The following is a 12784-nucleotide window of genomic DNA, read 5'->3' on the forward strand; positions in this document are numbered from 1 at the left end:
AGGTTATTTAATGGAAGAAAAAATGGAGCAAATATGAGAAAGAAAGAGAAAGCAAAGAATTGTTTAATGGGAGAAAAAAAGGGAACAAATACAGAAAAGAAAGAGAAAGTAAAAAATTGTTTAATGGGAGGAAAAAAAAAGGAAGCAAATATGAGAAAGAGAGAGAAAATAAAGATATGGATTTTTTTTTATTTTTTTTGTTTATGTATAAGAGGAATGAGAGAAAAGGTAAGAAAATAAGAGATTTTAGTAATAATTTTGAGATTTATATAATTACTTTGTCAATATGAGATTTATTGTGATAAGGTAAAATTACCTTGGGTATATATATAAATTTTAAATAATAATAACTATAGCAAGTGTCTTCCTTATTGACTAAGAAAAAATATGTGACATATTTATTAGCTACAAAACTTCTACTTCTTGAAAAGACACCACACGTAAAAAAAAAACATATGAATCACAAAACTTGCAAGTTTGCACGTTAAAAAAAAAAAATACAGCAATTAAATGCACATCAAGTAATTCAGCCTAAAAAACAATCTCTGATTTAACAAATTGAAACGATGAATAAATGTTATGTTTAATTTAACCTATCCTTCATTTTGGACAGATAGCTATCATTTGGGCAGAGAAGCAAACATCATAAATTCATGAAGATAACAAAATTTTCTTCAAAATAATTAGAACATTTTATTTTTTAATCAGCCACAATGCAATTATTCTACAAATTCTTCAATTTGTTGTCTTCTTGATTGATATTAGAAAATAAGTTTACTTGAAACATTTTTGCATTATGCAATTGTTAGGTCAAAGAACTAAAGCCAAAGGTACCACTCTTTAGTTTGTATTAGGCTATTATCTACATAATGATCACAAAATAAACTTCCTATCACATAAAAAAAACAAAGAAAAAGGTCCCTTGTTTGGAACTAATTTGGTGGGCATTTGGATTGTTTCTTACTACTAGTATTATATTAATCCACATTTAGATCACATGTGATAAATTCATCCAACTCACTACACAATTTTCTATGAGAAAAAAACAAAAGAAAATTAAGAAAAAGCCAAAATCTTTGGCGTAAAGATTAATCTCAACGAGGTTAACCGGCACAGCACTTTTTCTTAGGTCTTATCCTCTCACCTTCGTATGCCACTTGTAAATTACATTAATGTTCGCACCAATCTAAAGGAAGTCTTGAAGTATTTAGTAATATTTTTATCATTTGATTTAAAATTACGAAATTAAATTTGAAAGTAGCTTTTGATTAAAATATAAGATAATATTTCATATAATAAATTTTTCGTATAGCTGAATTTTAATTCACCAACTATTTTTTTTTATTCATACCGCTCTATATTTATTTGACATCTTCTTAAAGAAAGTGATTATTTAGGATTTGTTTCATTAAATTAATTTAACATGTGAATTTTATTTACGGTATTCTTGTGGAGATCGATGAAATGTATGCTACATCAAAAATAGAGAAACAGGAAACTTCTTCTTGATATACTTATTTACTAAAAATATGTTTTTATTTTTATTTTTCATTTTTAACGGAAAACACATATTTTTTACCTCACCATTGAGATAGCGATAAAATTTATTTACACCTTATTCTCTTCGGGCACCATTTCATGGAGTGCACTAAATAGCAGTTGCTTTATTTGTCACTTTCGTATTTAAGATTAAGAAAAATATGCTTTTACTCATGTTTTGTCCCCATCAATAATTATGTATTATTCAAATTATATTTCAAGATCGAAAAACGTACATCAATTTATATGAATATTGTGCTGAAATATACATATCAATAACTAGATTGTAAGTGTTAAGTAAAATCAAATTGATGCAGTAAAAATTAACGAATGGAGTGTTATAATTCTTCAATGTGACCTCTATTTGGTTGGGATTGAAAACTAATAGCTATTGTTGGTTTAAAAAAAAAGATAAATTACTCAAGAGATTATAGTATCTAATATATCTTACTTTTTTAAAATTTACATAAAATTTTAATTTTCAACTTTACTCTTCGTACATATCAACAAAAACCCGCATCCTATTTTTACTTCATTATTAACTCATTCAAGTTATTTTTTTCAAAGATTTTCTTCCCTAAAATCTCTCTCTAATTATCAACAATTAAGTCATCTTCATTCCTGATTTTATTTCTTCCATTAATGCTTAAATTATCTTCGTTCCTGATTTTTCCTCCTCCATTAACGCAAACAACTTTTTTTTCCTCTCCTAAAATCTCTCCCATATTTGAAAAAAAAATATCTATTGATACATATATAAATTTATTTAGTTATTCATACATGTTTATTCTTTTAATGGTGATTCACATGAATGATAAGTATGATATCATTATAGGAGTATTATGGTGATTCCTACGATAAATATATTTTATATGATTTTAACGGATGATACATATGATATTAATGAGTAATACATATTGTATTATGGTGATTCAATGATAAATACAATTATTTATTTTATTTATTGAGTGATTTATATGATATTAATGGGTGATATATATGGTATTACGATGATTCATATGGTAGATACAATTATTTATTTCAATTATTGGGTGATTCATATATATGGTATTATGTTGATTCATATGGTAGATACAATTATTTATTTCATTTATTGAGTGATTCATATGATATTAATGGGTGACATATATGGTATTATGGTGATTCATATGATAGATACAATTATTTATTTCAATTATTGGGTGATTCATATGTTATTAATGAAAGGTAATGATGTAGTCAGTGCAGGGAACAAAAGTAACAATATTAAAAAAAAAATACTAAAAACATAATTGAAATATAATTAAAATTAAATCTAAAAAAAGCAGACTAAAGATAAAGACGAAATTAAAGACGGGAAAAGAGAAAAAAGACGAAAAAAAAACATATTTTTCATAATTAAAGACGAAAAAAGAGAAACATAATTAAAACATCTAAATTAAATCTAAAAAAAAAAAAGAGAAAAATTAGATATTTTTCTTTAAATAAAAGAATATAATGAATAAAGGAAAATCTATTATTTCCTTAAATAAATATTTTTGTCAGTTTCAAATGTATCAATTTTTTATATGTATCACCTTATAATATATGTATCAACAACAACAACAACAAATCCAGTGTATTCCCACATAGTGATGTTATAATATATATATCACCAATTTAAAAATCAAAATAAAATATAATTAATAAAATAATTAGAATTTTATGTGATATCACTTAAAGATTAAAAAATTTATGTAAGTTATCCTTAAAAAAAATGATTAAGAAATTTATGTAAGTTACCCTTAAAAACAATGATTAGAGGTCAAGAAACCGCACTTAGGATTAAATCATTTCGATGGGCAGAACTTAATTCCCTGTTCACCAAACGAATTAACTTTCTCTTGGTTATTGGCCAATAGCTACTTTTTTGGGTCCTAACGACCGATTTAATTAGATCACATGTAGATTAATTTTCCAGCTCACTTCACCACTTTTCCTACTAAAAAAAGAAGATAATCATGAAAAAAGCCAAACACTTTTCCAACGTAAAGATTTATGAAAATTTCATCTACTCCCTCCATCCCGTTTTACATCACCTTATGTTATTTGATTTGATATGATATATTTAAAAAAAAAAAAAAACTTGAAATTTATTATTCAAAATAATTATCTTATATGATCATAAATTATTTTATGAAGAATAACATAAATATGCACCTTAATTTATTATTTTTATGTAATTTTTTAGTTTTACAAAATAACTATAAAAATCTCAATTAATTATGTATCTTCATTAGATATATTGGGAGCTAATTATGTATCTCGACAGACTCAAAATTAAAAAAAATATATCAAAAACTAATTATATATTTTTATAAAAGGCAAAAAATATATCTTCATTTGATGTATTGTGTATCTTAATAGATCCAAAATTAAGAAAAATATATCAAAAGTTAATTATGTATCTTTATAAAAGAAAAAATATATATTATTTGAATGTATCGAAAACTAATTGTGTATCTCGACAAATCCAAAAACAAAAAATTTAATAATTATGCAAAATATTATATTATTATTTTTTTTATGATAACAGTGGTGTCCAAATTAGTTTTCGTGCATCTCAATTAAATTCATGGAATACCTTTCATCTCACATCAGCAACAGATATCGGGTAACTCTGTTTACCAATGTTAGGATAGATGAAAAGAATCACCTAGTATTTTTTGTCTTTGAATATTTTTTTTTATAATTAAATGTCAAATTATTAAAATTTCTATTGTTTATTAAAAGTTTTTAGGTTAAATTGTTTCATATTTTTAAAATAGATTACAAAAAAAATAAAAAATGTGTCGGTAAAATAAAACGGAGTCTAATATTTATCCGCACGCCTTCGTCCCCATCCCATCGAACCCCCATATCCTAGCTCCTTCCTAACATGGTGGGGTGGCTAAAAGAGTGACTACTCTGCCCCCACTATTCCCACGTGCTTTCTCCTCTCCACTTATATAACACAACCCTTCCTCCTTCTACTAAGAAAAAAATAATCCATTCATTTCCATTTCAACTAATCCAAACGGCACCCAAATTCACCCACCACATGGCCTTAGTTCGAGACCGCCGACAGCTCAATCTCCGCCTTCCCTTGCCGGAGCCCTCCGAACGCCGCCCTCGTTTTCCCTTACCCCTCCCTCCTTCTTCCGTATCCACCGTCAGCACCACCACCACCACTACCACAACAACCGCCTCTACTACTACTACCATGTCCATTTCGGAACTCGAAAAGCTTAAGGTACTCGGTCACGGTAACGGTGGAACTGTATACAAAGTCCGTCACAAGCGGACTTCGGCAATCTACGCACTCAAAGTCGTTCACGGTGATAGTGACCCGGAGATTCGCCGTCAGATCCTCCGTGAAATCTCAATACTTCGCCGGACGGATTCACCTTACGTCATCAAGTGTCATGGAGTCATTGATATGCCTGGAGGAGACATTGGTATACTCATGGAGTATATGAATTCCGGCACTCTAGAAAATCTTCTTAAATCACAAACAACTTTCTCCGAACTTTGCTTAGCTAAAATCGCTAAGCAAGTACTAAGTGGATTAGACTACTTGCACAACCACAAAATCATTCACAGAGATCTAAAGCCTTCGAACCTTCTAGTTAACCGAGAAATGGAGGTGAAAATCGCCGATTTCGGAGTTAGCAAAATCATGTGCAGAACTTTGGATCCTTGCAATTCATACGTTGGAACTTGCGCTTATATGAGTCCAGAAAGGTTTGATCCGGACACTTATGGAGTCAACTACAATGGCTACGCAGCTGATATTTGGAGTTTAGGTCTTACATTAATGGAACTATACATGGGCCACTTTCCATTCTTACCACCAGGCCAACGACCGGATTGGGCAACACTGATGTGCGCTATATGCTTCGGTGAACCACCCAGCTTGCCCAAAGGTACATCGGAGAAATTCAAAGATTTCATGGAGTGTTGCTTGCAGAAAGAATCTAGTAAGAGATGGAGTGCTCAACAACTTCTGCAGCATCCATTTGTACGGAGTAACGGGCAAAACTGAAAACTGGGAAGATAAATCCTGAGTAGTTGTAAATAGAACGGGATTCTTTTTTTTTCTTTTTTTTTTTTGGGTTCACTTTTTTGTATATTCTTTCACTTGGAGTCTGAGAAATCGGAATCATTCTGTGTACTGGAAAAAGTTACTCCATTTTCCACACCAAAAATTGTAAGTGGAATTTTGGGACCTAATGAATTCGATCTTTTTTCCAACGAATCTGGCAAACGGTTTTTTCCTAATGCAAATTCAGACGTCTAATCATCTTCCATTTTATTGTTCAAAGTGATTAAATTAATGGTTACTAAAATTACCAAATTCCTAAGAACCAACACACAAAGAAAAAGAATTAATGTCAATATTATCTCATTGCTCATCTAAGTAGATAAAATAATCAATTAGAGCCTTTCTGAAAAAAAGGGTAGGCTTCCGAAGCACGCTAGCGGATGAGGCTGTTTTTTTTTAATTAATTAATAACTTTTGAGTCTTGAATATAAAAAATAAATATGATATTTATATGATATGAATTTAAATTAATTGAGCTATGCTATAGATATAAAATTTGAGATTGTTTTTTAAAAAACAGGAGGTAGGCGATGAAGATGAGCTATCAAACAGGCTCGTGAATCACAGTAATCCAACCCGCACTATGCAAATAGCTGAAAAGACAAGAAACCTTTATTTGATTTGCTAATAAAGATTAATCTTGATTCGATTAGATTAAAAAAGGCCAGCTAAAACACGTATTATATTAGTTTTATTTACGTAATTCTGCAGAAGGAACCTAAATAAACTATATAATATGAATGATGATGCAAATGTGCATTTGGAGAGGCTTGTCTTTATTAGTTGTCACGCTTGACTCATTTTTTAATTTTTTAATGGTATGTACTACTTAAATATAAAATCGATTACGTATTTTCAGGTTTAATTTGTTTTTGATCTTAGATGAAAACAAAGTAGTACTAAAATATGAAATCGATTACGTATGTACAGGTTTGGTTTGATCTTGTCTTGGATGAAAATAGAGTTAACTCCATCTTAAATATTCCCTCGGTGATTTACTATATCACCTCTAATTAATTATTTAAAATTATTTTATTTAGGTATTATAATATTAATAATATTTAATAGAAGGTTAGTTTTCAAAATAACTACTAAGTTCCTAAAATTTTTACTTATTATTATTCGAGAATTTTTTTCCCAGTTGCTTCAATCATAATTTTAATGTATCACCTTTAATTAATTATTATAAATTATTTACGTATTAAAAATTAATAATATTTAATTAAAAATAAAACAATCATTTTTTACATACCTGCTTCAGTTGGTTCGACGTAATTTTACTATATCATCCCTAATTAATTATTATGAGTCATTTAAGTGGAGTAAAAATTAATATTATAAAATTATTATAAAGTCATCTCTAAGTTTTAAGAAATTAATAATATTTAATATGAAATTAACTTGACGTCTTATATGAGATCCACTAAATTTTTTTTAAAAGTATTTTGTTATATCACTTCTAATTAGTTATTATAATTCATTCAATACATATCTACTTCGCTGCTTCAATAATGATTTTATTATATCACCCTTTATTAATTATTATAGTTATCCAAGCATTGTACCGCTTAAATTAAAATAGAAGAAAAAATATTATAAATTATAATAATAATAATAAATTATTTAAAAAATATAATTTACTATAAATGCCAGAAAATTTTGGACGAAGAAAGTATAATAAAAAGTATTACAAATTACAATAGTTAACATTTTAAAATATCTAAAAAAAAAATGAATCTGCCAAATATTTCTCAAAAATACGTAAAAATATCATATATCACAATAATTAACAACTAAAAAAATTTTGAGGTCGATATACCGTCGTTGGCACAACTTCATTGGTCCTTTCTATTGCCTTCCTAGAGCCGGGGGTCTGTCGGAAACAACCTCTCTACTTCTTTGAAGGTAGCGGTATAGACTGCGTACATTTTACCCTCCTCAGACTCCATTTTGTAGGAATACACTGGGTTTGTTGTTGTTGTTGTTTAATTTATTTGTCTTAATTTTTTTTATCTGTTATATATTTAAAATAAAAAATAAAAAAATCCCTGTAAATCACAATAATGAATAAATTAAAAATTTAAAACATATAAATATTTGGTTGACTTTCAAAATTATATCATTTCCACTTAAATTGGAATAGAAAAAAAAATTATAAATCACAGTAATTAAAAATTTAAATTATTTATAAAATACAATTGACTATTAATGCCACAAAATTTTGAACAAAGAGAGTAACATATATTATTTGAAATTTACATAAAATTTATTATAAATTAAAATATTTAATAAATTAAAATATCTAAAAACATTATTATATATTTTAAAAAATACGTAAAAATACTATAGATCTTAATAATTAACAAATTTAAGAGATATACAACTTCATTGGTCCTTTCTTTGCCTTCATTTTTCATCTATTTTAATTTGTTTGTCTTAATTGTTTTACTCTATTATATATTTCAAAAAAAAAGAATACGAGTTTTTTTTGTAAATCACAATAATTAATAAATTAAAAATTTTTAAAATATAAATATTTGGCTCACTTTCAAAATTATATCATTGTCACTTAAATTGAAATAGAAGAAAAAATATGATAGATCACAGTAATTAAAAACTTAAATTATTTATAAAATATAATTAACTATCAATGCCACAAAATTTTGAACAAGGAGAGTAACATTTATTATTTGAAATTTACATAAAATTTATTATAAATTACTATGTTTAACAAATTAAAATATCTAAAAAAAATTTATATATTTTTTAAAATAAGTAAAAATACTGTAGATCATAATAATTAACAAATTTAAGACATATAAAATATTTGATTGACTCTCAAAATTATATCAGTGCCACTTAACTTAGAATAATTAAAAATATAATTGAATATCAATGCCACTAAAGTTAGGATAAGGAGAATATCATGTATTTTTTGAAAATCATATAAAAAGTATAGTATCTAAAAAATATAATTTGTTATATATTTCAAAAAAAAAAAAATACTTAGGTACTACAAATCATAATAATAAATAATTTAAAAAATTGTAAGGATATAAAATATTTGGTTGACTACAGAAATTATATCAGTGCTACTTAATTTGAAATAACAAACTATTATAAATGTCAATAATTAAAAAATTTAAATTATTTTTAAAGTATAATTAATTATCGATGCTATAAAAGTTTAAACAAGGAAAATAACATCCATTATTTAAAAATTACATAAAAAAATATTATAAATTACGATAGTTAACAATTTAAAATATTCAAAGCATACTAAAAATATGATTGATTATCTATATTTTATTTATATTACATAAATTAAGATTAAAAATAATATAGACCCGACATCTAGTCAAATAATAAATTAGCATTATTAACCGAAGGGCGTCTATTGTTAGTTGAAATAAGCACGGGCCCGACATCTAGTCAAACAATAAATTAGCATTATTAACCGAAGGGCGCCTATTGTTAGTTGAAAATTATTTCCAAATTTTATTTTAAATCTAAACAGTTGAAGTAAAAGCTCAAGTTTTAAACTATTCCACTATATATTTAACAATTGAAAGCACAAGGCAAAATATAAACTAACTAAAAGAAATAAAAATGGGCGTCATCATATACGTGCATCATTATCCATATTAGTGAGGTACATTCGTGATTCCTTCTAAATGAATACGTTAAAATTTCCTTTAGCCGTCGGAAAATTACAAAATATGACATTGACACATGGCCTATATGTAGGGGCAAATTTTTAAACAATTTTCCCCACTTGCGTAATTGCTTTTTTAATGATAATACCCATGGCTACTTAAAAAATAAAATAAAACGTATTGACAGTGTGGTAAGTGCTTTTTCATTTTAATTTTGATGTTTTAGATTGGAGTTGTTTTAGATATGGATTCGCATTTATTAGAGACACGGACGTACCTATATTTATTTGTGGGGTGTTTCGATATTCACTAAACTCGATATAAAATAAGTAAAATTACATAAAAAATATAAGAAAATAGATATATAATACATAAAAGCACCTAGTAAAACAAAACGTTGATTGAGTGCATTGACATTTAGGCTGATTTTAATGTTCTCCACTGAAAGGGATGTCCTGGTTTTGAACCTTATTGAGGTAAATTTTTATTTTTTTTATTTTTTAAATTTTTTAAGCACCCACTATCCTTAAATCTTAAGTCTGCCATTAGTTAAAGAATCCACATTTTTTTAGCAAATTAAAATCTAATCGAACTTCAATGTGTATATCGAGTCGAAATTTTTCTTTAAAAAAACAACTATGCCCACAGCCCACAGGCCGCAAGTGGTCATGTTCTTGGCGGCTTCCTGCTTAGTTATGCACCTTACTAAATTTTCAAAATAAATTTGATCCAACTTCACTAGCCTGCTTCTAAAATTCCCAGTCTCCAGAACTACTTGAAAAATTTTCAACAAAATTGTTTAGAAATGTCAATTGTTTTTTTTTTTGTATATCTTGGACTTGGAGTGTGTCTAGCTAGCTCCTTAATTATGTGCAATAACGAACTACTCCCTCTCTCCTAATAATTACTGCTCTTAGGTTAATTTAACATTTTACCAATAAAATTCAGATGATACCCAATCTACACTCCACTCATGGAATTGCATTAAATATGTTGTTGTTATTATAGAACCATATTAAACTAATTTTCTAAGTTGGAATTCTTCCGATCAAGTCAATATGATGATAAATATATTTTAAAACATTAATCAAAATTTACCTAATTTAAATTTTGAGAAACAAAAAGTATCATAAATTAGGGCGGAAGAAATATTTCCTTTGGAATAATACCTTGTAGTTTCAGTGGAATTTTGAAATTTTAAAAGTTAGTTATTTTTCAACTACATAAGCAAATAGTGGCAAATGGAGTACTATTTCTACCGATTTCTATTTTATATAATCACATGTAAAACGGAATAATTCTTGAAAAGATTTTTCTTCATATGAATATTCCAAAACTTGATATATTATATAAGATAACTATTAGCGGAATTCTCTTAGCGAAGAATTTCTATGCTATATGTACCGATATGGAGTTTGAAAAGTATCACATGAAATGGAAACGAGAAAAAAAGTGAATATTTAATTGAAGAATTTACCTTGGTGATTGAATTAGTACTGTAAATAAAATGTATTTTAACGTATTTTAGAGTATAACAAAATAACACCTTTTTTTTTTAAAAAATAAAAATTGGGGGTAGGGGAATGGAAATGAGGGAGGGGATTACAACATGGGGAATTGAACCCTCACCAACAAGATGGAAGTTTAGGTAACTAACCAACTAAGTTACTAAGATTCTTTGAGGATAACAAAATAACACACCAATAGCTATAGCAACTATGTAACAGAAGCATACTCCGCTGCGTATATTTTATTACATACACAGGTAGTGTTTAAAAAAAATTCAATATTAAAGTACATATCTAATATCCGATGAAAATAAAAAAGGAATAAAATGAGAGCTTTCGAGACAGCTTCACTAGATGTGGACAATGAAAATGAAAAAATGAGTCATCTAAAATGTTTGCATATTACTGTATGTTTTAATAAGCATCATCATCAGGTCTTTATTGATGCATGAACGTAAGAAATTATGCAAACAAGTTGCCATTTAAGTCATACTCTATGTACCCCCATTTCATTGTCATTCACTTTAATTTCTAGTTTACTTCCAAAACCAAATTAACTACTAATTGGTGTACAAAAAGCCAAGACGAAAATTCAAATTCCCCCCCCCCCCCCCCCCCCCCAAAAAAAACCTTAAATCTCCAAGAGAACGACGTTGTGAATTTTCTACAAGAAGAAAAGTAGATTTAGACGAATCCTGATTAGATCGATGAGTGGGTATATACTTTTGGAAGTATATTATATACTTTTGGAAGTATATTATATACTTTCAACGGTCATTTTTAATTTGACTTGCCTTCTCTTGTATGTTCAATCATTTTGTTTGCAACAAACTTTCTCAAATAGAAAAAATATACAATGACAAAATAAATAAAAAGAACAATTTAACGTTGTGAGTATGATTTTGTTTTTTTAATTGATTTTTCTCTCTTATTTTTCTTCAAGATTTGACTGTTGTTAGTAGTGTATTTCTAACTTTTTTCCGTGATTTAATCGGTTTTAGTAGCGCGTATTTTTCAAATGTAGGGTGATTCAAACCTTCTTATAATGTATTTGTTCGCTAGGAAAGTTGGTCACCATTTTGACAAAGGTAATATTTGATGTCTGATCTCTTTACGAGTATTTCAGAATTTATGAGATTTCGAGTTGCCTCTTGAAGGGGATATGTTACACTTTATATAGGTGTGACCTACGGTGTAAAGTAACCCCAAATATTCCTAACCAATTGAGATCGTTTCTGTAGAGTTTCACAGAATTTCGAAGTCTACATACTTATAACTATATCAATAATTGGCTTATAGTTACTACTCCTTCTGTCCATCTTTACTTGTCTACTTTTTTATTGACACAGAGATTGAGAAACAACAAAATGATAGGGGTAATTTTACCATATTATCCTTTGAATATAATAAATTTAATACTTTGAAAAATGCGTTAGATAATAAATCGTATTTAATGCTAAGGATAACACAGGTAGAAATAGGTAATTATCCATTTATTTTATAAATTGGGCAACAATTGTTAAACATTCTAAAATAGAAAAGTAGACAAGATGGAAGGGGTTTTAGGGACTTGCGAAGAAGATGCATATATAATGGGGTTGCTAAACAAAAGTAGCATTTGATAAATTCAAATGATCATCACTATCAGGCGACGTTTGTACTTTTAGGTGTTTATTATCTCTATATTTTAATTAAAGTGATAGGATAAATCTTTAATTATGAATATATATGTTTAATTAGGTGTTCGTGATTGTAATTATGAATATATATCTCCTTGTCTTTTGTTCGAGAAATTAAATATGCTAACGAGCTTGGACCTTCAGCCATAAAATCAAGTAACGTCAGAGGGAGGTCCACATTATCTTTAATTTGATATATAAAAGTATAGTAGCTAGTCGTTACTACTTTAATTTCCCCTCTCATCGAAGTAAATTAAATAACCTAGAAATAAAAATCAA

General features: G+C 27.5%; 1 protein-coding gene across 1 annotated transcript; it reads left to right on the plus strand.

Annotated features, from left to right (window-relative positions):
• The first annotated feature begins 4618 nt into the window (after positions 1-4618).
• Positions 4619-5602, plus strand: LOC107862854 (mitogen-activated protein kinase kinase 9). Its single transcript, NM_001324841.1, is given in 1 exon segment — positions 4619-5602. A coding segment is annotated over 1 exon segment (984 nt).
• Positions 5603-12784: the final 7182 nt, after the last annotated feature.

This window comes from Capsicum annuum, chromosome 3, assembly GCF_002878395.1.
Source record: "Capsicum annuum cultivar UCD-10X-F1 chromosome 3, UCD10Xv1.1, whole genome shotgun sequence".
Taxonomy (NCBI): Eukaryota; Viridiplantae; Streptophyta; class Magnoliopsida; order Solanales; family Solanaceae; genus Capsicum; species Capsicum annuum.